Source organism: Centroberyx gerrardi, chromosome 1, assembly GCF_048128805.1.
Source record: "Centroberyx gerrardi isolate f3 chromosome 1, fCenGer3.hap1.cur.20231027, whole genome shotgun sequence".
NCBI lineage: Eukaryota > Metazoa > Chordata > Actinopteri > Beryciformes > Berycidae > Centroberyx > Centroberyx gerrardi.
The window spans coordinates 20,614,976-20,642,854 of NC_135997.1; the positions used below are offsets into that span (position 1 = coordinate 20,614,976).

At 42.3% G+C, this 27,879-nt stretch overlaps 1 protein-coding gene across 1 annotated transcript; it reads left to right on the forward strand.

The window, feature by feature from the left end:
• The first annotated feature begins 1,344 nt into the window (after window positions 1–1,344).
• Window positions 1,345–27,590, forward strand: cenpf (centromere protein F). The gene is made up of 37 exons (XM_078284090.1): window positions 1,345–1,506; window positions 2,510–2,635; window positions 3,106–3,176; window positions 3,640–3,770; window positions 4,043–4,137; window positions 4,226–4,511; window positions 4,793–4,995; window positions 5,593–5,718; window positions 6,123–6,251; window positions 7,133–7,255; window positions 7,953–8,088; window positions 8,205–8,334; window positions 8,721–9,000; window positions 9,306–9,512; window positions 9,957–10,165; window positions 10,635–10,764; window positions 11,361–11,639; window positions 11,867–12,454; window positions 12,653–12,826; window positions 13,262–14,445; window positions 14,733–14,944; window positions 15,062–15,221; window positions 15,751–15,961; window positions 16,457–16,505; window positions 16,863–17,122; window positions 17,284–17,392; window positions 17,958–18,163; window positions 18,378–18,596; window positions 18,722–18,865; window positions 19,368–19,557; window positions 19,887–19,984; window positions 20,274–20,324; window positions 20,602–21,552; window positions 21,777–21,906; window positions 23,160–23,900; window positions 24,488–24,621; window positions 26,600–27,590. The coding sequence occupies exons 1-37, from the start codon at window positions 1,345–1,347 to the stop codon at window positions 26,807–26,809; spliced, it is 8,844 nt and encodes a 2,947-aa protein (XP_078140216.1). The 3' UTR covers window positions 26,810–27,590.
• Window positions 27,591–27,879: the final 289 nt, after the last annotated feature.

The window sequence follows — 27,879 nt, forward strand, 5'->3', positions numbered from 1 at the left end:
TTAACTGAGTAGTTACAGTCAGCTAACGTTAGCAAACTGTGAGTTTTTATGTTCGTTTTCATTTTTAAGTGATACGTTATTGATATACCAAGTAGATGTTTAGTGGTTTACTAAATGACCAGGTAACTAATACTGTGACATTATAACCATATAGCATATAACGTTAGCGTTATTAATAATGCTAGTTTATAGGTTAATGTTAGCTAACTTATTAAAATAAGCTTGGATATTTTATTGTCCCTTTACAACTAAAATGTTGTAAATGTGCATATATCAGCAACACACGTAAAACAGCTAATAACAAACAAGACATGGACTACTTTAAGTTAAACAACACTACATAGGGTCACGCCACAACCTTTTATTATGTTTTGTAGCTAACAGCTAGCTGGCTATGTTGAATGGTATTCTGTCTTTTACTTGCCAACTACAATGGTGTATGTGGCTCTTAAGAAGAGAATGTTAACTTTAACGTTAGTTGCTTGCTGTTGCAACAAACTGCCATCCAGATTCGTGGTTTCCTAACACTATAATTAGATCGAGACTTGAAAAGGCACGCTGCCCTAACAGCTACTTTTGAGGGGTTCCTGCATGACAAGAAGCATTAAATGTTTTCGTCAAAAGGTTCAAGGATTCCAAATAATCCTATAAATGCATAAATTACCACACTCATTGATTTAATCTGTGGCACTAATCAATCAGTCAGTCGATTTTGGTAGTCTAATGATCACTCCTCACCTGCTGGTCTCATTGCTTCATCTATATCTAGAGATGTGATTTCTCTTTTTCAGGATATCATTTTTGGTACACTTCTCTCATTCATTTTCAGTTGTCCTGCTTGTTCTGTGTTGTCATGATAACATCCTTATATATTATTATTTTATGGCAGAGTAGAAGGGGTTCTAAAAAGTTAAATTTAGTCTCCCATGCTGGTACCCTTCAAATGTATTAAACCATATTTATCTACAAAACATATTCAGCCTTCATTTATCTGGGGCAGTACATTGATATCAAAAATGTCCTTAACAAGGACAGACAGCCAAGACAGCAGCACATTTAGTTACTGACAGAACATAAAAAAACAATCAAAATATATCAGAAAAAGTCTGAAGGGAGGAAGGCAGGGGGTGAGTCAGAGTGTTTCCCCCACAATTTTATTCTTGGCAGGGTAGTCGAGCCACTGAATTTAGACCATCATGATGACAACATGATCTTGCTTCTAGTTTGGAGAGATAGTTCATGATTGCAAATCAAAATTGAGTTGTTCAAGATCAGTTTTTCAGATAAGGTTTGATGTTTCCCATTTAAAGTTGAATTGATGCTTGTTTGGCCAGGTTCTTCACCATGAGCTGGGCGGTGGAGGAGTGGAAGGACGGTCTTCCAGGGAAAGCCCTGCAGAAGATCCAGGAGATAGAGGGCCAGCTGGACAAACTGAAGAAGGAAAGGACCCAGAAACAGTTTCAGCTGGACTCACTAGAGGCTGCACTGCAGAAACAGAAACAAAAGGTCAGTGGTTGTGAGGGATGGGTGCATGGACAGAGAATTGATTGATTGATTCTAGACGGATAAATGAAACTTTATTAATCCCTGTGGGGTCGTTGCAGCAGCAAATAGTTCTAGGATTCAGTGGGGGAAAAAGACAAATAGAGTATATGCATTATGTGCTCTATATAAGTGGTGTGGCATGATGTGGATGGTCAGTGCCACCAGCTTGTTGTCATTCAGGACACTGGGGCATCCCTTCTTGGGCACTGGGGCCAGGCAGGAGGTTTTCCACAGCAGGCGCACCCTCTCCAGCCTCAGGGAGACGTTGAATAGGTGCTGGAAAAGCTCTGCTAGTTGGCTGGAACATGACCTGAGCACCCTGGGGCTGACGCCTTACCTGCACGGAGCATAAAACAATAACAGTTCTTTCTTGTGCTTATGGACATAATGCTGATGCAGTAGGTATGAGGCATAGCTTAAGTACCTATAATCACAGTAAAAAACATCTTCAAGGATATTATGGCTTCTGTACAACTGTTAACAACACATGTATAGTCTGAAAAGTTTTCTTCAAAGTAGTAATACATGCATGAGAATAAAAACAGGAGGAAACAAGGGAAATTGCTAACTAGCTCACTGGTTAACACAAGAGTTGGCACAGCAACCAATAAAGCACTAGACTAGTCTTGAGTTTCTGGAGTATCATGGGATTTTGAGAGGCAGGGAAAGCCAGGGAATTTGATAAATTGTCTAGGGAAGTCAGGGAATATCAGAATTTTACAAATGGGTCACTTCACAGAAATACACCACAGTGTATTTTCCAATTTGTTTCAAATATTAATTGCGTTAGTTGGTGGTTTCCAACTGTTTTTCTCCACAGCAAGTCCAACTGTACTGGACACCAGACTGTTTACCCCTTTAGAACTTTTCTGAGCTGAAAAACAACATTAACAAACCAAGAAGAAATAAAATGTTTAGGTCATGGACCAACCCTCTCTCTCTGTCTGTCTGTCTCTTTCTCCAGGTGGACAGTGAGCGCAGCGAGGCTTCTGCTGTGAAGAGAGAGAACCAGTCCTTACTGGAGTCATGTGACTCTCTAGAGAAAGCCCGTCAAAAGGTCGCCCATGACCTTGGAGTCAAAGAGCAGCAGGTCAGTTTACTCAAGTGGAGATGCTGAAACTCAGACTGGTAACTTAAAGGATAGTTTATAGTATTTTCAACCTGGGCCTTATTTTCCTGGTTTTTGACATCATGATGATTGATTGTGTTTAAAATTTAGTCACTTAGTTCACCCCTCAGCTGCAGGGAGCGCTGCTCTCCAGTACACACCCACAGGGCCAATGCAAACTCCAACAACCGAACCCAAAAAGCAAATAAAATACAATAACACTCACGCTGCAATGGAACTGCCTACATCCGATTTTCTGATCATCTGTTGTCTGAAACTTGTGTATATTGCGGTATTAGATATGTTATTTTAACTAGTTGGAAAGTAGACCGTTCAAGTAATCTGTGTTCATGTCATAATGGATTTATCGTAAATAGGAACTGCTTAATAACTTATCCTTTTAAATGTTAACTCCCTGAGATCTTGACTGAACCTTGTGTTCCTGAACCTAGGTGAGCTACCTGGAGGGCCAGCTCAACTCCTGCAGGAAGACCATAGAACGACTGGAGCAGGAGCTCAAGAAGTGAGTTGGACTGTGTGACTGTTGATAATGTGACTGGTGTAAGTGTGGGAGAGACTGTTATATCTTACAGCGAATCAAAAGGCTTCTGCACATTCAAGAAGTTGTTTAAATCAAACATTTTGATGGCAAAATAATCTTGAATTTTTAGTATACGTTATTGATATCTCAACTAAGTATGTTTTGACTTCATAAAAACTGTATTTTCAAAGTCATTGTCCCAGTAGGGATAGAATATATAAGCTGAGCTCAATATAAAAATGCAAGAATGAGCAGATTTTTAAAGAACGCAGCTCCTGTGACTCGATGCTTGGTGCTTTGTTAAGGACTGAATAATTAGTCATGCTTTACGTGAATGAAGATAAACTGTCTTAATATATACTGTCTTTAGCAGTGATGGAAAGAACTCTTGCAACTTCTGGCTGAATGGTGACACACTGTCTTTGTTGCTTTTCTTCTTGCTCAGGTACAAAACTGAGTTGGATCGTTCTCAGCCCTCCTCCGGCTCGTCGTCCTCCGGCTCTGAGCTGCAGCCGTACACTACACCACAGAAGAGTTTTCCAACTCCAGCTGCCACCCCGGCCTACAGACAGCAGGGTATTTCAGTTTGTTTTTATCAAATGTGTCTGAAATGTTGATAGAAAAAAATCTGTCTATCTCTGTATTTTTCTCTTCTCACTTGTTTGGCTGGCTAGCCATCTGCTTGCCTGTCTCTGTTTATTTCAGTCTATCTGTGTCTACCTGATTTAAAAAATATTATTGCATATTTTAGCATGATATTATTGTCTTAGTCTAATACTTATGTCAGTGTCTCTGGCTAAGTGTGTCAGCATAACGTGACATGTAAATTGCATTTATGTCTTGTTTAGATGACAACAGACTGCAGGAGCTTCAGGAGAAATACAACCAGGAGGTGGAAGAAAGGAAGAGACTGGAAACTGAACTCAAAGTCCTGCAGGTCAAAGTGAGTGCATTTGTTGTGTGCATATTGTGTGTGTTTGTGTATATTTTGATAATTGGTGGTATTAACTCTCTTAACTCTTCTCTACTAGTTGCTGAATCAGCCATCAGTCAGTGTCAGCCACAAAGACATTGCTTCCCGCCAGCAAGCTGGATCTTCCATATTCCCATGGCAACAGCAGGACCAGAACCAGAACCGCCAGTCCCAGGGCGCAATGGAAACGCCTCTGAAGAGGCGGGGTGGCGCCGGTTCCTCCCTCTGGGACGCCCATGAGGAGACACCAATCAAACCCAGCCAGCGAATCAGCTCATCTAGAGCAGTGCAGAGTCCAGCTGGCTCCTCCAAACAGATGGAGCAGCTGAAAGCTCTTAACCAAGGTGGGTTGTTTTTGGAGTTAATATTTCATACTGTATTTGGCGTCTTTCTACTGAGATGTTAGCAAGCTGTTTTCTGCTGATTTTTTTTTTTTTTCACCCTAGTCAGCTTCCATTGCTTCTGAAAATGTACCTTTTTAAAAAGCTCAAAATCCCACAAAATCAAGACATTTGTAGAGAGTTATATGCTTATTACTTTCCAGCAAAAGTTACACCTTTTGGGTTAGATTGATTGGACCAGTCCAGCAACAAGGCTGTAATTTATTACTGTTTCTCCCTGTCAGAGCTGCGTGGCCGTATGTCAGAGCTGGAGCGGAGTCTCTCCTCTCAGGAGAAGGAGGTTCGTAGCCAGGCCTCCAGACTGCAGGAGCTGCAAACCCAACTGGACCAGGCCCGCAAAGAGCTGACCGACCGGGACAGAGACCTGACTAAGAGCCGCCATGAGCTTAGCCAGGCCACAGACAGACACCAGCAGGTTGAAGCCAAGGTAGGCTTCCGTGATTACATCCTGAGCACATAGAGATGTAGTTATTTTTGTTGGAGTTGGATTAATTGATTTTATTTTATTTCTGATTTATTACATAGTTTACAATGGGAAGAGACAGGAAAGATGGGTGAAGAGATGGTAAAGCAGGAACACCACTGACAAACGAGGCTTCTAGCAGAGATATGCTGAATGTTCTTTATAACACGTACTAGGCTACTACAGCTAAATGACGAGAGGAAAGAAAACAGATTTTGTAATTATACCCCACCCACAAACACCTGAGTTCATTCACAAATTGAGAATGATTGATGTCATTCCTGGGGTGTGCTTGTTTTGTGCACCAGTGAAGCTGCAACAGTGGTGATATACACCATTCAAACCCACAGAAGTTTGGGTAAATGGTTTGCTCTTGAGCTTGCCAAGTGAAGGCCTTGCATAAGATGTACATGGTTGTATAACAAGGTGACTTGTGCATTGAGCTATTAAGTCATTAAGTCATTGATTATGTTGCTCACAGTTGATTGATTGAATTTATTGCCCCTCTATGTGTCCGTAGAATTTAAAGGTGGCTAAAATTCTGCCTGTTATTCTTCTCAGTGTTCATCAGTTGAGCAGAAGCTGAAACAAGTCACAGAGGAGATGAGCTGCCAGAGGCACAACGCTGAGAGCTGCAGACGAGCCCTGGAGCAGAAAATCAAGGATCAGGAGAGAGACAGCCAGAAGGTATTTCTACTTGGAGTCATGCTACTAGCTCACAGTACATATTTTCTACAGCCTACCTTATATTGCAGGTACAGGGACAGGCTCTAATGACATTACGTGCACATCATAATTCTACCAATAAAATAGCTATTGCTGCTATAGACAAGAGCCCAAATGAGCTGCTTCCAGCATTAATTTAAGGTGATTTGGAAAGTTTCAGGTCTAATATTATACAGGCTCTTAAAATGTATGTTTCTTAACCAGCACAAAAGAAAAGGCACTCTTGATGGAAAACAAATGTAACAACTGAACGAAATATGGGCATTTTTTTTTATATCCTATAAGTGTTAACACTTTATAATATAAAGAAGACATACTATAGCTGTCACAGTTTGGCATCATGTGTTTTTGTTGGTCTTATGTAGGAGCTGGCCCACCTGCAGAGTTCCCATCAGGCTTTGGAACAGCAGCTGAACCAGACCAGAACTAAGCTGACCCAGGAGATCCAACAGTCCAAGAAAGACTACAATGTTCTGCAGGCTGACATGGAGAAGGTAAGCTCTCTGTCCTCCTCTGCTCTTGCCTGATCTTCCATTATCTACTAATAATCCTCACTCTCACTCTCTTTGTTAGTGTAAGAAGTGTCCCCTTTCTCTCCCTCTCCTTCCTCTTTTTTTCCTCCCTCATCTTTCTCTTTCTCTTGTTTCTCTATCCTCTCCTTTCCTTAGGTTAGGGTGAATTTTTCCATAGGGGCACTAGGTTCGTTTGGTTGATGTTTACTGAACCAAGTTGACCCAGGGACCCAAGAGGTCAAAAAAAGACCTTTATGTCCTGTGGAGAAGATAACAAGTTTAGTGTAGGGTCACAATACCAGATTTTACTTAATACGAAGTTTAATATCTAACAAAGTCAGTACTACTAAAATACCATGGTAAACAAGAAAAAACATCTAGCAATGTGCTGCCATACTTGACTTGACAGCTTTGTAACAACTTTGGTACAGTTTTTTTTTATGTTGGTTGGGTGTCCATCTTTGCCAGCTAATTGTTCCATATTTCACTCCTGGCACCAGTTTTGTCAGCCAGTTTAGCTGGACTGGGATTCAGTTCAAGACTTGGTGGAGTGTTTGATGCTGCTGCCATGTGTTCAGCTGTTCGACTCAGCTGCTGCAGTTCACCATCAAGAGCCAGACTGCAGCTCTGTCTATTCCAATCCTTCTTCTTTTAACTATTCCAATTTGCTGGTGGCGATGTTAAAATTTTATTTTAGCTTGCAGAACAGTATTGAACTAGTATTGCAATTTCATTTATCGTGTTCTGTACACTGAATTTGGGTAGGGTTTAAGGCATTCATAATGACATTTAGCCACACTTTCTTTCCTCTGCTCTCCTCTTGACGTCTCACTGCTCTCTTGCCCTCCTCCTCTCTTCTCCAGCTGAGCTTCCAGAGGGGTCAGGTGGAGAAGGAGGTAGAGGAGCAGAGACAGAAGCTGCTGAGGTCCGAGCAGAGCCTGCAGGCCAGCCAGTCCAAAGAGCAGGACCTCCGCAAGAAGACAGAGGTAAGTCAAAGATAAATACAGTTCTTAATTGGTTGAATATGACACCTTTTTCATTTTTTTCAGTAGTTGTTTTTAGAAAACCCACTTCCTGAAATGAGTTGAATTGACTGAGCTAAACCCAGCCTGCTGATATATCCTTTGCTTTCATTTGATCTCACAGCACCCCTTTGTGGCCATTTTTCACTCACTCATATTCCATTCATATTTCATGTCCTTACTTTACATTAAAAAAAATGTGTATTTGAAAATACAGGACTGTCAAATTGCTATACTGTCAAAAATAACAAATATGTTATGTTTGTATATTTTGCCCATATTGCCTAGAACTAAAGGTTCCGATATATACAAATTTGTCTCATCACCATGGGAGGTCTCCATATTTAGAACCTGTGCTGATGTGTATTTTTACTTCCCTCTTTATTCTTTGTATTCAATCCTTCATTTCCCTCTGCCTCCTTCACCGTTTCTCTCTCTCCATGTCTTCCTCCAACTCTACTGCTGTCTTTCCCTCCATCATCTTTCATTATCTCTCTCTCTCTCTCTCTCTCTCTCTCTCTCTCTCTCTCTCTCTCTCTCTCTCTCTCTCTCTCTCTCTCTCTCTCTCTCTCTCTCTCTCTCTCTCTCTCTCTCTCTCTCTCTCTCTCTCTCTCTCTCTCTCTCTCTCTCTCTCTCCCTCCCTCCCCATTGCTCCCTCCAGGAGCTGCAGAAAGAGAAGAACAGTGTGACTGTTCAGTTGGACCAGAGCAACAGGCGTCTGTCTCAGCTGGAGGAAGAGAAGAGGAGCTCAGAGCAGAGCCTCAAACGCACCCAGGGACTACTGGATGACCTCAAAGGTAAGCTTAGTAGTAGTTATCTTAAGTATCACCTGAGGTTATGTCCCTATTTTGCCACGTGTTTGGCTTTGTGCCAGCAAACATCTTGACTGACTGGCTGTCTGTTTGGTCTCCAGCTAAATCAGAGATGCAGGTGCAGGAGCTGAAGGGGCTTCGATCTAAACTGGAGCAGCAGACTCAGTCCTCGGCCCGGGACCTGGAAAACCTGAAGAAGACACTTTCTGATGCCGAGGCCAAAAATGACAGGTTGTTACGACTTCACTGTACAAAAGGAGAAAATTCAGTCACGCTTGGTGAAAGAGTGAAGAAGATAATTTGTATTGTAAAGCCAGTGCATATCTGCTGTTACAGCTTTCATCAGGCTTCAGATGAGACTTAAAGGGGGATGAAACCCTAAACTCACTTTTTTTCAGCTGTTAATCAATGTTCAGGGCAATTTCAATTTATTTGAATTTAGTGTAATAGAAAACATTGTATAGGTCTCAGACAAAAAAATTTTATTTTAAAATAATTTTGTAGCACAACAAATTGTGCAAAAACCTAAGGAGTGTACAAACATGTTCACTGTATATAACTTGCTCTCCAAATCAATAAGAACGTTTTTTTTTTTTACTTTATTTAAAAAAAAAAAGGTCTCAGAGTGAATTGCAGAAACAGAGGCTAGAAACAGCGCAGCTGACCAATAAGCTGACAGTCCTGGAGAAGGAGAGCCAGGAGCTGAAAACCAGCCTCACTGCCAGCCAGAACGAGTGTATCGAACTGAGGCAGGAACACCAAACTCTCCTGGGCTGGAAGAAAGAGAAGGAGACCCTGATCAATGAAACTGAGGCTGTGCAGAAAGATCTGACTGAGAAGATCAGCGACTTAGAGAAGAGTCTAAGCTCGTTGAACGAGGCCAGCGATGAACTCAAGGTAACCTTCACAGCTGTTTCCATACATAGACTTAGTGTGGTGGTTTGAGCAATGTCACATAGGCATACCACATATTTACAGCACTTCTTGCATTGTGCGCATATGCAGACACAAACATACACTGAAGGAAGCTGTTATGCTGCACACCAAAAAAAACTGTATGAAACTCTGGGTTGGTTCTGGGTTCATAAGTAGTATATTTTAATAACAAATTGATACAAACCTTCTGCAATTTTGCGTTGGATGATGTGTCATGACACTCATTCATATTGGTATTCATCCGACTACATTTCCACTCAATGTAGAAGCAGCTCACGAGTGTGGAGGGAGAGAAGACCAGTCTGTCCGCTCACATCGATTCCTTGAAAGGAGAACTCCTCAACAAGAGCACAGAGCTGGAAGAGCGGGAACACCAGTACGAGCAGCTCCAGTCTAAACTCTCTGACGCCGGACAGAAACACTCCAAAGACCTGGAGAACGTTGGCGTGCAAGTGGCGCAGCTTGAGGCACAGGTGAATTTTTGTGGGGATGTCCCGGGCCTTTAGAGAGGCTTAGTTGGTAAAGTAGCCAGTGTGTTGGGTGTTCCTAAGGTATAAGTGTTCGAAGACTCTCCAAGAGGTGCCTGCAAGTTTCATGAACAAACATATCTTGAATGTGCTACTGTTATAAAAGGGCATCCTTCCAGTTTTGTAGTGGACTCAACTGAGAAATGACACTTCTGCGTCATCAAATAACACTGTACTGGTATTCAATTCTTGTTATCTGGTGGCATGGCAGGATTCCCAATACCAGTTGCTGTACCTGTATGGGTTATTTTAAGGGATTTATGGGTTATTTTTAAATTTGATTGGACCTAAACCTAGAGAAGACAAGGCAAATAAAGAAACTCATCCTCAACCAGCTCTCGTCCAAAGAGTATCTTTATTGGCCCACCACTTATTCTTTTGTCTGAACAGGTGAGAGACCTGGAGCTGCGGTTGCAACAGGAAGTTGTTCGGGCAGAGCAGGCTGAGAGGTCTAACATCCAGCTGCAGGACCAGCACCAGGCAGCCTGCGACCTGGCCCACTCCAAAGACCAGCTGGTAGAGCTGGGCCAGGCTGAGCTCAGCCAGCTCAGAGAGAGCCTGGCACGGGCCACCGCTCAGCAAGAGGCGCAGCATGCCAGGTGGGAGCTTTTTGTTGTTTGCTTGTTTAGTTTGTATTGAACTCTTTTTTTTTTTTCCTAGAATAGTCTGGCTATGAACATTATGCAGCAGGTGGCTTTGTGGCATTATGTAAAAAGGACTGTAAAGTGAAAAGAAAAAATGCTTTTGAAATGTATTTTGTAATATTCAAGCAGTTTTTCAGTATAGCTGAAATAACATTATTACCTTAAAAATCATATGAGTTTAATAGATAAAGACACAATAAAACACTCAGGGTTTAAGGTTTTAAGGCGTCAAGGTTTATTTATTTCCTGCTTTTTGTATTGTCCTGATCACAGTCAACAAAGTTGGGAATATATGAAATCTGCATGAGGATGTTTAAGGTACTCATGTTTTTTGTACAAGGCAAATTTCCTCCATTGGGGAAACAACAAGTCAACTTGCTCTTAACGTTAGTATTTCCTATCTGTTCTCTCTAATCGCTGCCAGGCTGACAGAAGAGAAGGAAGTCCTGCTGAGGCAGTGTGAGGAGAGTGTTGCAGCGAAGGCTGAGGAGGCTGAGCAGACCAGACTCTGTTTGGAGGAGGCTCGGCAAGAGCTGCTGCTCGCTACAGACCGGGTCTGTTCAACTGGAAATGCTTACATCTATTTCAACAGACTGTTGATTATTAATTCCTGTTATTTGTTTAACCATCCATCACTAATTTGTTTACTCACTTATTCAACATCCCTTTAATCAGTTCATGAAGTCAAACTTTGAGAAAAGAATTCACAATTCAAAATGCTTCACAATACTTGAATAACATTGGTAATAGACCAAAACAAGCAACTATACCGTGGCTTATAAGATTATAAGATGCTTGATTGCTGTCAGGTGTCTATTTAGACTATTTAGTTAATGACTGACATCTAATGCAACATTCTTCTAAGTTAATGCGCTGCTAATTCCATGTCAACTGTATACTTTATTAATTTATATGGCATTAATTAATAGCATGTATAGATGGGTTTTCAGGTCAAATGTCACTAACCTTAACTCACTGTATAGCCAATCAATGCACTTATAATGACTAATGAATATGCTAAAATTGTCTTTGCCATCATATTTTTTATGTGCACCGACTCTCTTACATCTCGCACTGGGAATTACTCCTTAATTCAGTCAACCAATAAACCAATAAAAGCCATAGTTTAATAATCCATTAATTTATTCAGGTCACTTCGATGGAATTCACCCAGAAGATCCAGGAGAGTTTGGGAGCTGAGCTGCAGGAGCAGATTAAGACGCTGTCAAACAGTGAAGAGGAGCACAAAAAGATCTCGGAGAAAACATCAGAAGCCCTCAGACAGGTAGAAGAGGAGCTGAAGGACCTGCGGAGCCAGGCAGAGGAGAAGGAGAGGCAGGTCGGAGAAGCTGAGGCTAAGATATTGTGTCTGGAGAAACAAAATGCTGAGCTGGAAACAATGGCTGAAGAGATGAAGAAAGAAGCAGAGGTAAAATACCGCTACTTTTCTTTTCTTGTGTTTATGTAGTAGTATTATATTTTTGTATTTGTGTATAAATGTTACAAATCTTGTAGATTTTATATGTATACTTAATCTGTATGTAAATGCATTGACGTTAGTCTGCATCAAATAATGACTTCAAATACCTTGTGTGTATAGCTGTACTTGTAAACACAAAAACCTTTTTATTATTATTTACCTTATTTATTATTCAGGCCCTCCAGCATGCTCAGACTGAGAAGATGAACAACCTTCTGGAGCAGATATCTGCCTTGGAAGAGAAGGTAGCTGCAAGCAAAGACGCAGCAGAGAAGCTTCCTGCCTTGAAGAGTGAACTTGCTGCGGTCAACCAGTCCTGCGCTGATCTTAGGAAGTCTCTTGAAGCTGTCGAGAAGAGCCACTCCTCCACTGTTGAAATCAACAACAACTTGGAGAACACCCTGACAGAGAAAACTAACCTGATCTCTACTTTAGAGAAAGAGGTCAAAGAGTTGACACAGAGGATGAGCACAGAGTCAGAGAGCCACGTCTTAGAGATGGAAAATTTCCTCAACAAACAGAAGAGCCTTAAAGAGCAGCTTGAAGCCACTAAGCAATCAGAAACTGCCGCTAAAGAGGAATCAGCCTCTCGTAGGAAGGAGAACAAGACCTTGAAGACGACTCTGTCTGCTGCTTCAACGGGCCTGGAAGAGAGAGACAACAAGATAAAGAGTCTGAAGGAGAGGCTGAATAAAGCAGAATCGGAGCAAGCCAAAGCTTCAGATGCACTTAAGGAGAAGACAATTGCCATGAACAAGATCAAGGTGTGATTGAGATTGTATTCTTAACCTATGTTCACACAGCAGGAAAATCCTATTTGTTTTTCAAGTTTGATATTGTAGGTGTTTAATGTGCAATGTATTAAGTGACCAGATCGGATTTGTATGTCCTAGCAGTGCAATTCTTTGCTGCCATGTTTTATTCTAATTATTAGCTTTATTCATTTCATTGTTCACATAAAGGTTCAGCTGGAGATGCTGCAAATGGACTTGGAGGACAACGAGACAGCCATTACCTCCTTTGACAGTCAGGTGGAGGAGCTGAGAGGAACCGTCACCTCACTGGAGGACCAGCTAGCTCAGAACGAAGCCCAGAAGTCTGAGATGGAGGCCAGGCTGGAAGACAGCCAAGCCCAGGTAGAGACACCAGCTCATACTAGAGTTTGTCAAACTTATAGATGCTGGACTGAGACAGGAGTTCCACTTTCACCACCCATGTCCGTGCAAAATTAATATTTTAACACATTCCCATAAAGGCTCCAGATTGAATATGTCCTGTTACCACTAGGTTTGTTGAACTGTCATAAGTTTAGGCAGCAGGTTAGCGTAGTGAGTAGGAAGGCCATCCTTCAACGGGAGGACTATGGTTCAAGCCCCTGTGTTACCAAGTATCTGCCCTGTTGAAGTGTCCTTGATCCAGACAACGAATCCTTATCAGCTCCAGGGCCACTGTTCTGTAGCTGAGCCTGCGTTCTCATCCCCCTGTGGAGAGAGACAAGCTAAAAGAAAATTTCCCTATGTTGATCAATAAAGAATCACATTATCACTATTAATCTATAAGTCTTATTCCAGGTCTCTGTCTTGGAAGCCCGGCTGGAGGAGGTCCAATCCCAGAATTCCCTGCTGGAGACCCAGTATGTCACAGCTAGGGAGGAGTTGTCGGAGAGGAGCTGTGAAGTCACGCGTTTGGAAGAAGACGCTGTCAAGCGAACTTACCTGGAGGAGAACGTTGCTACATTAGAGTCTGAACTCAGTCAGGTAACAGAGCAAAAAGTCCAGTTAGAGGCAACTCTCACAAAGGTAATGGAAGAGAAAGAAGCTAATCTCGCTCAGCTACTTGCTGAGAAAAACAACCTGGAAACTACTTTGAACCAGGTAATGGATGACAAAAAGCAAGTGGAAGCTAACTTGATTGAAATAAATGTTGAGAAGAAACAGCTGGAAGCCAGCCTTGACAAGCTAGCTGAAGAGAGCAACCAACTGCATATCAACGTGAGACAGTTAACTGAAGAAAAACAGCAAGTGGAAGCTAAGATTGATCAAGTGACTGAAGAGAAAGAAGAAGCTGAATCGACCCTAAGACACCTTATAGGGGAGAAAGCCCAACTAGACGTTACCCTGAACCAGATAAATGAGGAAAAGTCTCAACTAGAAGCTAATTTGAACCAGCTGTCTCATGATAACAACCAGCTAGAGACAAACTTGAAGCAGATGATCGAACAGAACCAGCAGCTTGACAGTAACTTGCACCGCCTAACTGAGGAAAAGGTTCAAACGGAAGTTAAACTAAACCAGCTAACTGAAGAGAAACAACAACTAGAAACCAGCCTGATGCAGTTTGCAAGGGAGACCAACACACCCCAGGAAACTGATGCAAAAACTCAATTAGACGCCAACTTGATCCAATTAACTGAGGATAAAGTCCAACTTGAGGTTCAACTAAGCAAACTAACTTGTGAGAAAAATGAATTGGACACTAACTTCAACCAAATAGCTGAAGAGAAGCTTCGGTTGGAAACTAACTTCAACCATCTGACTGAAGAAAAAGTTCAACTACAAGCTAGTCTGAACCACATAACTGAAGAGAAGCTCCAATTGCAAGCTAGCATAGAGAGGCACAAGGAGGAGGTGGCCTCAGTCAGAGAGGAGAACGACGGTATCCAGCACTCCCTGCTGTCTTTGGTGCAGGAGCACCAGGAGCTGAAGGAGGAGTTGGAGATGAAGGACAAGAGGAGTGAGGAGGAGAGCAGAGAGAGGTACATCCTTATCTGCTTGTCACTTTGATGTTTATATGATATTACTATGATTAAGTTCTTCAGTATATAACATTATTTTGGACATACAGCACCCATTCATTTCACATTCAGATTTGTGTTTTCCTTTTCTCTCCATTACATCACATTTGTTCTATTCACGTCCTTGATTTTTGTATTGTATTGAACGCTTTCCCAGGACGTTGAGGAAGGGTCTTTACTATTCACATTAGCTAGAATGATGATAGCCTGACCTGGTCTCTTTACACTGTGGTTATATTGTATCACAGGAGCCAGCAGTATGAGGCAGAGCTGCATCAGAAGCTGGCTGGGCTTCACAAAGAACTGGCTGTGTTCAAACAGCAGTATGATTCACTGCTGGAGCAGGTAGGCCAGCAACACAGTCTAATACAGCAGCTCTCCGACACGGAGGGATCCCAGGACTCCAGAGAAAGTGTTACACCACAGGACTACATGGAGTCCAAAGAGACAGAACTTAGTGGTAAGTGAGAACCAAAACAACAACATTTTAGGCGATACGCAGATTAAATATGTTTTTTAATTGTTGTTTGAATACTTGCATACATTTTGACTTGGTTATCTGTAATTATCTCACCAGCAGAAGCTGCAGGCCAACCTGCTGATACGGAGCCCAGCATGGAGTCAACACTTGATATGAACATCAGTAACAATACCAGTTCCCTTCCAGCAAAGGAACAGCTGAGCCCAAAGGCCTCTGAGCTGGATGAACTATCAAACCAATCGGATGAGGCTGTTGGGTATGATGAATTTTACATTCAGCAGAAATAAATGTCCAGAAATATGACCAGTTACACTCAGTCTGAATGTCTTATGACTGCAATGCTTGGAAAAGTCAATAATTGTAAAAGCAAAATGCAAATCAGTTTTGTAAATAAGTACAAGAGAAAAAATATCCCAAAATGGGACTACATTATACTGTTAAACATGCAGTAATTCCTTTGAGCTGGGGCAATTCTCCCACTAGTTTGAAGAGCCAGTCAGCTCTGGTGGTTTAAAAAAAATTTTTGGGTGGGGAATGACATGGAAAAACTTTGACAATCCAACCTAGAAAATGCTTGAATATTACGTAATTTGGATTTTTAAAAGCTCTGCAAAATATTTAACAAATAAAAAATTTTAAAGCTCCACATCTAGACGGTATTTTGCCATATGACCTTTTGGGATATTCCCTTGGATTCTATTATAATATACATTTAATCAATTATTTTGTGTTGCATTCATTTTACTAAGTGTTAAGTAAAGCTAATCCCCCATGAACGCCTGCAGGAGTCCCTTCCAGGATGAGAGAAAGGAGATCTTCAGCGAGGAACAGGAGATGATGCAGCAGCAGCATCTGGAGGAGGAGAGGGAGGTGTGTGGCGATGCAGTGGAGGAGCTAAGGAGGAGTTACGAGGAGGAGGTTGCACAGCTCAGAGCCTCCTTGTCCCTGCTGCAGTCAGAGTTACAGCAGCAACAACAACAGCAAGACTTAGCTCAGGTAGATATTACAACAATGTATTCCTCTCAAGTAGGAATGTTGTCATAGGGAAGTTGTTACTTGTGGTTTGAGATATTGACTTTATTGATTTATCCTTAATGTAACCGGGAAAGCTGAGTTAATACTATTGACTTAATATATTTCTCTCCCAGGAAGGAATGTAATTGTACAACAGCTGTATGAGGTGTTTTTCCTTCCTATTAATTTGATTTCTGATTATCACCTAGAGTTGAAATGCAAGCTGTTTATACCTCAATAAATTGATAAATAGTGTGCACATTTTCTTAATTATTTATTTGTCAGATTTTTCTAGTGAGGTGCTTTGCCATGAAAGGAGTTTGTTTTTTTAAGAATACATAATTGGATCACTGACAAGAAATTTAACAAAAGTATGCGCTGTATATTTCTTCAAGGTAAATGGACCACCCTTTGTTTTCTGTCTCTCTGTCTAAATCTTTATGGCTTTGTTTTGTTGTTTTTGTCTCTTTCCTGTAGGCTCCTGCAGACGGCAGCTGTCCCAAGGAGGTTTCTGTAGATGAACCTGGTATGAAAATATTTTTAAAAAATTTGTATTTTATTTCACTTGAAAGAGGTTATCATTTGTTGTTATTTGCTTTGTTTATATTGAGCTCCTAGTTAAGTCTTCTGGATTTTTTCTTTTTCTACAAGAAAACCTTATTTGTTTTACTTTAGATTTTTACTACAATTGCAGTATTGTTCAGACTTTTTAAGGAAGCACACTGCCCCTGTGCCTACCTTAAGTTGCTAGGATTCAGGAAAGCTTAACCCTTGATGCTGATTTCTCCGCTGATGCATTCTGGTCCAGACTATGAAATACTGATGTACCTCTTAATACTGAATGATGTGCAAATAAATTCTAAATGTTAAATCTGTCCATCAGCCACAGAGTCATCCCAGTTACAAGCCGACCTCAACCGCTACACGGAAATAGCCAGACAACTAGAAAACGAACTCCAGACCCTGCGGTCCGAGTTTGACCTCCTGAACTCTGACCTTGCACTGAGAAAGGAATTCACCTCCGAGCTGGAAGTCAAAGTTCAAAACTTAGAGGGGAAAGTTCAGGCAGCAGAGGAAGACGGACATGGCACAGCACATAAACTCAACATCGCTCTGGTGGAGAAGAAAGGCCTTGCAGACCAGGTAGGTCTCATAGGAATTGCAGAAAGCCAAATACCATTTAACTGACAGATCATTTTTCAAACACTATGTCAGTGGCATTTATCCTTTAAGTATCTGGACTACCACTAAAAAAAATAGATAGTATTGCTGTACTGATACTAATACTGTTGCTTCATATTTAGGTATCTCTGCTGTCAGAGGAGAGGGAGGCCTTAACTCTACAGCTGCAGACAGCCAAATGTCAGCTGGCTGATGTTATGGAGATGCTGGAAGGGCTGGAGATGGCCAAAGGTAAAGATCTACCTACAGTAGCTTACTGCATATGGGAAATTGCACCCACCTTTTAAGTATGGACTTAAAACTTGAATCAGAGTATAGCCACAGCACTTAATTTGTAATGATGTGTTCTTTTATGTGTTTAAGATTTACCTTTTGATACAGATACTAATATTATGTGGCTATGAAACATAAGTTTTAAATTTATTTTGAGCTGGACTGGATATGATTTGTGTATACAAAGTGATCAGCAATGGCAGGAGTTGAACGTGGCTAAGAGATTACTTTCCATTGACACTGATAAGTGAATTAAATGGTGTATTGTTTGTTCAGTAATTGATTCAGTTGGAGCCTATAAAATCAAGTTTACATTTCAATGTGGAGGATTTGAGTGGTTTGATACTTGTTGATCACACCTTGTATGACATACAGTTGTGACAGTATTGACACTTTAAAACAGCGTAAATTTGACAGCTCCGCATGATTTATGAAAGGATATCCAGGCTGTAAAATATTTGTTTTATGTTGTTGTATTTTGTTTGATTCAACACAAATTAATTTTGTTTCCTCACTTCTGTAGGCGGCTGGGATGAGAAGTTCCTCCAGCAGGAGAGTGAACTGAGGAGGGTTCGCTCCGAGAAAGCCAACCTGGAGCAGCACATCCTGGGCATGGAGAGTGAGCTGGAGTCCCTGCAGGAGGAGAAGACTAGGCTGGAGGGAGAGATGGAGAACCAGAGGAGGACTTGTTCAGGCATGGTGCAGCAGATAGAGACACTCATGACAGAGGTGAGGACTCAGTCAAGAGCTAAGTACATGGACAGTGAGCTAAAGACAGTCTACTAGTCTACAGTGTAATACGCATTTCGCATTAAAAGATGAATAAGGAACACCCTGGTGGCTCAGTGGGCTAAGCTGTGTGAAAGTTTTGAACGCGTGTCTGTTTTTGAAGCTTACAAATCAATCAATAACTTAACTGTTCTACATCTTTCCATTCATCTAGACCACCCAGCTGAGAACAGAGCTTGTGTCCTGCACAGAGGAGCGAGATGAGCTGAGCCAGTCGTTGGGCCGATGGAGGGAGCAAGTCCACAGTCTGGAGAAGACCAACTGTGACACCAGACAGCTGATCTCCATCCTGGAGGAGGACATCAGAGCAGGGAGGAAGGAGTACGAAGCCTTGCAGAGCAACATGGAGAAACGGGAGAGGGAGAGGCAACAGGTTCGTACTGGGGTTATACTGTTTATTTATTTTTGTTTTAATTGTTTTTTCTGACCATTTCATAATTAATTGTTGATGTTCCAGTTTTCTCCAGTAACAGTTTTTTCCCTTTCCTCCCTCTAAAGCTGTTGGAGCAGGTTGGGGCATTGGAGCAGGCAATCTCCCAGCAGAGTGGAGAGCAAGAGGAGCTTATTGGGCAGCTTTACAAGTTCAGAGAAGACCAGACCTCCGCCAGCCAAAACTCTGAGTCCATGGTCACCAAGATACAGGTTAGGGGGCAATATGAAAAGGATGTTACTGTATGTTTCTGAAATAAGAAAAAATACTTCTCAGCACCAATAGACTAAGGTTAGGTGTCCACCAAGAACCCAGCTGGCCCCTTTTTCTCAGTAATGGAAAGGATGCACTGTTGTGCGTTCCAGACAACACTGAGAGCTTAGCGTGTTTTTGGTGCACACAGCGCCGAGCGTTACCTCTGATTCTTCAACTGCACTTGAAACCCGTTTTCAATAGTTGCTTAGTAGCAACAAAACCCACAGCCACAGACTTGCTAAAAAAAGTGCCTGGGGACTAACATTTCCCCTAAGTATCTGCTCAGTCCTGCCTGCTAAAGAAAGAGGTGCAGGTACCTTAGTGGACACAGGCCCGAATGCTGCTCTCTTGTAGCCCTTTCACTGAAAATGGATTCTTTAGTGGGAAAAAAATGTTCAAAATCAATTCTTCTCTTTCTCCTTGTTTTCCCTCCTCTTTTTTCTCTTTGGCCTCCTTCAGTCTTTAGAAGGAGAGGTGAGCCGTCTGTCGCAGTCTCTAGAGTCCTCTCTGCTAGAGAAAGGAGAGATTGCCGCTCGTCTGAACTCCACGCAGGACGAGGTCAAACAGATGAGGACTGGCATTGAGAAGCTCCAGGTCCGCATCGAGTCAGACGAAAGGAAGAAGAAGAAGATGGGAGAGCTGCTGAAAGGTGAGTCCTAATGTCACAAAATATTTTTGCTGCGTTTTACTAGTTACATTAGTTATGGATTAAGTATTACTGACAAATTGACTGGTATCACTGTAATGTTATAGCCTCAGTCTCATTGTTAGACTTGCACTGACTGATGTAGATGGTAAAGATTCAGTGCATTCAATTCTACCAATCGAAATGCAGAGGATGATGCTTTGCCTCCATTTAACTGCTTTGGGAGAGCCCTAGTTTTAGTTGAACATCTAGGTGCTTTATTGCTATTCTGTGAAATTGCATAACTTGAGTTTTTCTGAGAAGCCGGCCTGACTGAGTCTCTACCTTTCTAGCTGCCCAGAGGAAGTCGGACTCGCTGCAGGACTGTATCGATGCCCTGGAGAGAGAGAAGGAGGGGGTGGAGCAGAGTATGGAAGAGGCTGTGGTACAGGTATTTCATGATAAAGATTTATATAATAGAAAAATAACATAATATGTTATGTTTTACATTTAGACAGACAATTTTTCTCACCTCTGCAACTTATTCTTGCCTGGTTCCAATTAGCAATTCAGGGGGCTAGAACTCCCTCCCATGCGAATGCTTTTTTAATGCTTTGATTTGTTTTTTTATTCTAGTCAAAATGATCTGTTAAATTCAGATATCAGATTTTGCTCAAGATAGTCTCATTTTACTTCACTCCAGTTTTATAGGAATTCATCCATTACATGTTTACATACAGGCGGAGACGGCCAAGGCTGAGCTGGAGGAGATAGAAGAGGAGAAGACAAAGGTAGCTGCATATTGTTCTCTATTTTGGGCTATTTGATGCACTTTGCCATGTCTGCGTGGTGTTTTTTAATGTTCTAATAATGCTGTATGACAGATCATTTCAACCTAACAATGTGAATGAATTCAATCTCTCCTCCCATTACTTCCTTTCCTTCCTCTCCTTCCTCTCATGCTCTGCTTTCCCTCTCTCCCCCTCATTCTCTCCTCTCCCTTCTTCTGCCTTGTCTCCTTTCGCCATTTCTCTGTTCCCCTTTCCTCTTTTCTACCTTCATCACCAGGTGGAGGAAGAGAAGAGAGCGCTCAGTGAGAAACTATCAGAGCTATCTGCAGAGCTGGACAACCTGAGATCTGAGAAACAACGCATGGAGAGAGAGCTGGAAACTAAAAACAGAGAGATAGAGGAACTGAAGGCCACCAAGGAGGAGCTGGAGAGAGGGATGAGAGAAGAGGCAGAGAGACAAATAAGACGATTGGATGACCTTCAGGCCCAACTGGAAGCCTCTCAGCAGAGAGAGATCTCCCTTGAACAAAAGAGCACAGAAACAGAGGGGGAGAAAGAGAGGATGCAGTCTCTGCTGGAAGAGTTGGAGAAAGAGAAAGGGCGTCTGCAGTGTTCTCTGGAAGAGTGGCAGAGAGAGGGAGAGAGGCTCCGAGCTCAGGGAGAGGAGTGGGAGAAAGAAAGAGACAGCCTGCAGACCCGTGCGGAGAGTTTGGAAGAAGAGATTGGGATGCTTAAAACGATCCTAAAAGCTAAAGAGGAAGAGAGAGAGGGGTTGGAGAAGGAGAGGGAGAGGAAGGATGCAGATCAGAGACAGGCCTCGGAAAACACCATCTCTTCTCTCGTGGCGGAGAAAGAACGGATGGAAGGAGAGAACGGGCGGCTAGTGGAGGATAAAGAGAAATTGCAGTCTACCCTTTTCTCAGTAGAAGAAGAGAGAGATAACTTGCATTCCACTCTTTCATCCCTAGAGGAAGAGAAGGAAAAAGCAGAGGAGGAGAGAGTGGCGTTGGAGGGTGAAAAACAGAAACTGCAGTCTTCCCTTTCTTTGATAGAAGAAGAGAGAGAGAACTTGCGCTCAACCCTTTCTTCACTGGAAAAAGAGAGGGAAAGAGCAGAAGGAGAAAGAGAAAAACTAGCAGAAGAGCAAGAGAACCTTCAGTCCACAGTTGCCTCTCTGGAGAAACAACTGGAAACACACAAACTGTCCGTCTCACAGCTCACTGAGCAGGTATATACTCAGACACACACACACACACACACACACACACACACACACACAAAGAGAGACCATACCAAATTACTGAGCAGGTGCACACTCACAGCAGGATGTCTACACGGGTCTGGAAAGTTAATCTGTTGATTTCCAGGTCTTGAGAAGTTGTGAAAATTGTATTTTACATGAATTCCCTATGCCTAACCCTCACCAGTACACTCTCTGTCCCTCCCTTCCAGGTGTCAGAGCTGTCATCTCGAGCCGTCCGTCTGTCTAAAGAGAGAGACTTGGCCCTCAGTAAGATGAGTCTTTGGATGAAGAGCTGCAAACAGCTGGAGCAGGAGAAGCAGATGATGTTAAACGGCTCAGGTGCAAACATACACAATTACACACACAGGCTACAATTATGCTTGTCGATTTAATGCAATATTTACTTTCCAATTGCGAAACTAGATGTCGAAGCGGTCAGGCCAGAACTGTGACCAGAATTCTAATTCTAATGTGCGTACAAGCGATATAAAGAGAGGGAGAGCAGGGAAGTGTAACACAGACAGATTTAAATAAATCCAACCACAGGGGACACATAATAGCCATTTTCAGGCAAAGTCTGGACATACTGTGATGTGATCTCATAAAAAATATTTTTAGAATCATATCTAAAAAGGAGAACAACAGCCACATCCAGTGGAAACGGAAGACAAAGGGAGAAACTGAGACAGTGAGGGTTGGGGATCAAGGGAGAAAAAAGGCCAGGAAGAGGGTGTCCAATCATCCTCATGGAATTCTAGGAGTACTACAAAAATATGTGCAGAAAATTAGATTTTAAATAATTAAATGGTGTTTTTCTGGGCTTTGCTATACCAAGATTGTTTTAATTTGATGCAATCTAGTCTTAATGTGCTAGTTTTAAACATGAAATTCTGTTTATCCAGTTTCCAGTTGAAACGGTTACCACCTTGTAAACAATCAGTTAGAACCTTGTGGAACCAAACCCCAATTGATCTTACAGAAAACATAAGGTTCTATCTCTGTTTGGGCCCTCTAAAAATCTGTCCTAAGATTTCAATATTTTGCATTCACAGTATCATGGGGGTGCAGCCTTTGATGTGCGATAAAGATAGATGTCACTACCTCGTCAAAACTTTAATGCTCAATATTTGAGAATTGCACTCTGCCCAGATAGAACTTTATAATTCCAAGCTCACTATGTGTTATTAAAAAAAATAATCTTTTCTTAGTGAATGTCCCTGGTTTAATAAAGGTGAAATACTCTTATATTAGTTTTGTTGACACTACAAGGCTAGCCAGGGTTTACTCATTATAATTTGTTGTTCAGTTGCTCCAAAAACATTATGCCCCCCATTCCCCCATCTTATTGACAATAGAGCATTTTTTTTTTCTTTTCAAATTATAGAGTTCATTATTTATGATCCCATGTTATATTTAGAGTTAACTTTGTCCCTATCCAATTCCCTCTTGACCCTCCTGTAGAAAATAGGTCATTTCTTACTTGCCTTGTACCTATTATACTTTTCCTTTTTTGTTGGCGCCTTGACAACATAGAGATTAAATCCCTCGAAAGTACAGCTGAATAAAAAAAAATTGATCATTCCTTGTTACAGCAGATGGAAAGAGCAGTGAAGAAGTGCCGGTTGAGATGAACCAGCTGAAGATGGAGGTAGAGGAGAGAAAGAAAGAAGTGGAAGACCTAAAGATTACCCTGGAGGAGAGGAGGAGGGAGGCCGAGGAGAAAAAGAATGAGGCACAAGAGAAAATCAAAGAGGTGGAAGACCTGAAAGCCGCCCTGGAAGGCAGGAAGAAGGAATTGGAGGAGAGGGTTAGAGAGCTGGAGGAGAGCAGGAGGGAGTTGGATGAAGTGAACGAAGTGCTGGAGGAGAGGAGCAGGGAGGCGGACGAGACCATGGACAAATACTGCAGCCTGATGGTCAGAGTGCACAAACTGGAAGAGACCAAAGATGCGCTGACGACACGCCTGGAGCAGATCACAGCTAGCCAACAGCCTAACAGTCAGAACACTTCCGGAAAGGCTAATGTCACGAGCAGCACTGCCAACACTAGCCGCCGGCGCTCTAACAGGAAGTCCGCCTCCAAACGGCAGGAAGAAGTAACGGATGACAACGCTGAGAACATGGCTCCTTCAGCTCCTGGGAGTTCTCTTCAGGGGTCGTCTCCAGGGAAACGGGGTCACGGTGACATCGGTGATAAAGATAGTGCCCAGGAGGCGCTGCACAACCTGACGAAGAGGATCAGAGCCAACACTGCACTGGCGACCACTCCCAAACGAAATGAACAGGAGGAGGAGGAGTTCAGGCCGGAGGGGCTTCCAGAGCTGGTGCAGAAAGGTGTGTGCTGCCTGGTAGAGATGAGAGCGATTGAATACACAAAAGTGATTAATCATTGGCATCGGTATCATTCTCTGCAGCGGGAAAAGTTAGTCGTCGTTTGCAGTCTGGGATTTACAGGGGTTGTACGTCTGTTTTAATGTCCTTTTATTTTGCATATAGTCTGTTAACTAGATTTATTGCTAAATTCTGTCAAACTTCAAAATTCTGTTTACCTTCACGGTACTATCTGTGGGAAAATAGAATGATACATTCTTTAAAAAAAAGTAGAGGTTTCAAGTTTTATTGTCACATCACAATTACAGCGAGTATAAAAGCGAGTGGAATTCTTGTGTGCAGACTCCTGTACACTGCAGTAAGTAATAGAAATAAAATAGAATAGAAAAATATGAAATAGTAGTTAAAGTAGAAACTATGAAATAATAAAATAGAAAAAAGGTGTATACATATGTACAAGGATAATTAATATGTGCACAGAAAATGAGAAGAAGAGGTGGATATTGAGAAAGGCAGGAGGATTGCCATTTATTTTGGGATGTCTCATAAGTCTATACCTCTGTTGTATTAACTGTCCCGTCCTCCCCCAGGTTTTGCTGATATTCCTCTAGGAGAGGCGAGTCCATTCATCATGAGGAGGACCACAGTGCAGCGCTGTAGCCCTCGACTGGCCGCAAGACAAACTGCTACTCCCACGACTCGCACACCAGCACCTGACAGCAAGGTGAGGAGCATGAAGGTGCACAACCATGTGCTCCCTCTGTCACACACACAAACATACATACACACAACACACCACCTGCACCCAACAGCCAGCTACACAAGAAGAACACACATACTCAGTCCCAAGACCCCACACACACCCATGGGCACAGACACTGTTTACATTGTGAATTGATTGAATGTGAATTAACTACAGTCCTAATATACATGGGGATGCAAACAAATGTAATGTCACACTGTCTTTCTCTCACCCACACACACACACACACACACACACACACACACACCGTAAGCCCAACAGGGGGAGACAAATGACAACAAGATAAGAAGAAAGATAAGAATGAGCTTCTTAGTAGCTGTCATCAGAAAGAGAGGAATAGTAAAGACACATCTATCCTGAGTTATCAGCTGGGCTGCAGAGGAAAGAGATGTCACTCGAGTCAAAAGGAAGAAAAGGAGAGAGGGAGAGAGGTCTAAATGTGTGTGTGCTCAGTTAGTGTCACCGAAACCTTGTGAGTCGGTCAGCGTGTCCGTCCGTCTGTCTGTCCATCCCTTGGGTCAGCTCGACCTGTCAGACGCTCCTCTGTTACAGTAGATGGTTTCTCTTTCACCTACAGTCAAGTAGAAAGCTGTGCGGTGCGTAAACCCTGTATCACCAGTGTTGTTATCATTCCTTTTTTGGTTTGTGCCCTACAGCTGTTATTGTCCCCCAGATGGAGAAAATGTTTCATGACCCAGAGACCAAGCTAAAACACTGATGATGCATTGTCAAACGTAGAAAAAATCAAATCAATCCGTTTTTCCTCAGTTGCCGAGAGGTTGAAGTTTTTGTGATTTGAGATTCTTGAAGGATACTGAAACAGCTGGGAAAAACATACAGCTGTCAGAAGTGGTCAGAGCCGCCGGTTCCTAACTGAATATGAAATGTAAAAACCTTTCACTATACTATAGAGCTAAAAGGTCATAATCCACAGGCAACATGCAGCTCCAATGCAGATGGGGAATATTGTAATAATATGATACTTTATTGAGCCGAGGCGGGACACTAGGCCACCCTGTATCCGGCAATTATGACCAACACCATGTTTACTTGCTTTCGCTCCTCGGAGCCCACTCTGCGTCGGTCTCCATCCCTGCTGAAGGCCACATGGTGCGACTACACTGCCTCAAAATTTCACCCATACAATATCACCATAAAGGCTGTGATGACACTTTGCACATTTATAGAAGATGTTCCCAGCAACGTGAAACAAACTGAGACCTAAGGTTAAAAATCCTGACAAGACATTCCTATGTAATCAAAGTAATTGGGCAACTCCTTGGGCAATCCCTCCCATCCATGTTGTCCACAAAGTTGCCATATGTATCACTACTGTGAAACTACCAATGAAGACAATTTAATTATAAATCCAAATGTTGCTGTTTCATAAGAACAGCTGTGTATTGGTCGTACATCTTTATGTTTGATATATTTAACACACAGTCAGGCAGCTTTTGCAGATGGTTGGACAGTGCAGGAGATTTCATGGTTTCAGCTCCAACTTTCTAGGTCAGCTTCCTATATGTCAGTTCAGGTTGCGGGGCCCCCTGATCTGGCTACAGGACGTCCGGACCCCCCACCCCCCATCCCACCTTTGGGTTAGTCCGGGTCAGGTCAGCCTCTTACTGGGCCAGGTCAACTGGACTGATCCAAGGTTGTGACTTTAGAAGGATGTACAGACAGAGGTGACCTAATCACTCAGAGGGAAAATGTCCCATCAGTACCCTTGTGTATGTGTGTGTGTGTATCTGTGTGTGTGTGTGTGTGTGTGTACACTTAAGTGTAGCTGCCAAATTAATTGTCTCTAATTCCCCATTCTTGCTCCCTTTCTGTTTTGTTCTCTTTACCTCTTTACCTCCCCACACTCGTCTCCCTCTTTCTCTTTCTCTCTCTTCTTTGCCTTGCCCTCTTTCCCTCATCTTTCTCCATCTCTCCACAGGTTTTGGGGCCCCTGTCCCTCCAGAGTCCCTCTGTCGGTATGGCAACCTCAGAGACTGACAGCTCCGACACAATGTCCACTTCCCCCAGCTGCGAGGACAAAAGTGGGCGTCGCTCGCTGAGTTTGCGGAAAACGCCAGAACAGAAAGAGAAACGACAAAAGGCTTTAAGAGAACAAGCGCAGCAAGGAGAGAACTGTCAGGTTCAATAGATGGACATGCGCACACACACACACACCTTTACACACCACATTTCGTAGAAAGATACACATGTATATCCATAGACACACAATAGATAAACACACCACTTTAAAAAGACACACTTACCTTAAAGGAAAAAAACAAAACACTTTAACACAGCTATCGGTGATGTACCTTGCATTTCGGGTGTGTTCGGGTTGCACTTGGTGGTGTATTTTGCTTTTTCCCGTGGATAACTTGCCAAACATAGATGAGGTGACGTCACATCGAGATATTTCCAGTGCAGCTACAACCACTTTTTGCTCCTGTGCTATATGTTCCATCTCTCGACGATGTAATCCTCTGTTGTTGGCGTCTTTGCCACTGACTCATTGGTTATACTCTTTTTTTACTATTCTCGTGTCTGTGTGTGTGAGAGAGAGAAAGCGTTTTTAGTTTGAATGTTGTACATAGTAGATGACATGTACAGTAACAACTGCTATGCTTCATCCATTTATTAATCCTGTAGTATGTCACCTGTTTACCTGGCAGCTAACTGAGCTTAGATCTCTGTCTTTCTCCGACTCTGTTTTATATTTTCTAGATCTAGATTAAAGAAAAAAATCTGGCTAGATTTCAGTTATGTTCAAGGTTGTATTTTTCTTCTGTTTCTTATTTTAGCAGCAAATTTTGAAAGCAGCTCTGTATTTTATTATAGTTTTCTGATTTGTGTGTAAATAACTAATAATGCCACTGATCATGTGGCTCACTGAGATGTTTCTGAAATGCATTTTTCTAACTAAACATTGCTTCACAGCCAGTCTGGTCTCTTTGTTGCTCTTAGTTTTATGTTCCACACCAGATGTCACATTGCTTTCATCTTACTGTCTGATGTGCTGGCAGGTTCCTCAGCTCCGACAGGTATCAACTAAGAATTTAATCATTTCCAGCCCTTGAAAAGTTTTGAGTTGCATGGGAAGTGTAGAAAATGTTCAGTACTAAGCCAGAGAGAGAGTGGAGGACCAGAATGCAAAGTTGATTGAAAATACGTGGTTGGGTTGCAGGAATAGATTTGTGTCTGTGTGCCCATGCATGTGTACGT

What these genes read in the sequence shown, in the direction of transcription:
- cenpf (XM_078284090.1), top strand. Translation starts at nt 1,345, where the DNA reads ATGAGCTGGGCGGTGGAGGAGTGGAAGGACGGTCTTCCAGGGAAAGCC. An exon ending in TGGCGCAGCTTGAGGCACAG is followed by an intron (nt 9,513 to 9,956) that starts GTGAATTTTTGT and finishes TTGTCTGAACAG; the next exon opens with GTGAGAGACCTGGAGCTGCG. An exon ending in AGAAAGGCCTTGCAGACCAG is followed by an intron (nt 17,123 to 17,283) that starts GTAGGTCTCATA and finishes CTTCATATTTAG; the next exon opens with GTATCTCTGCTGTCAGAGGA.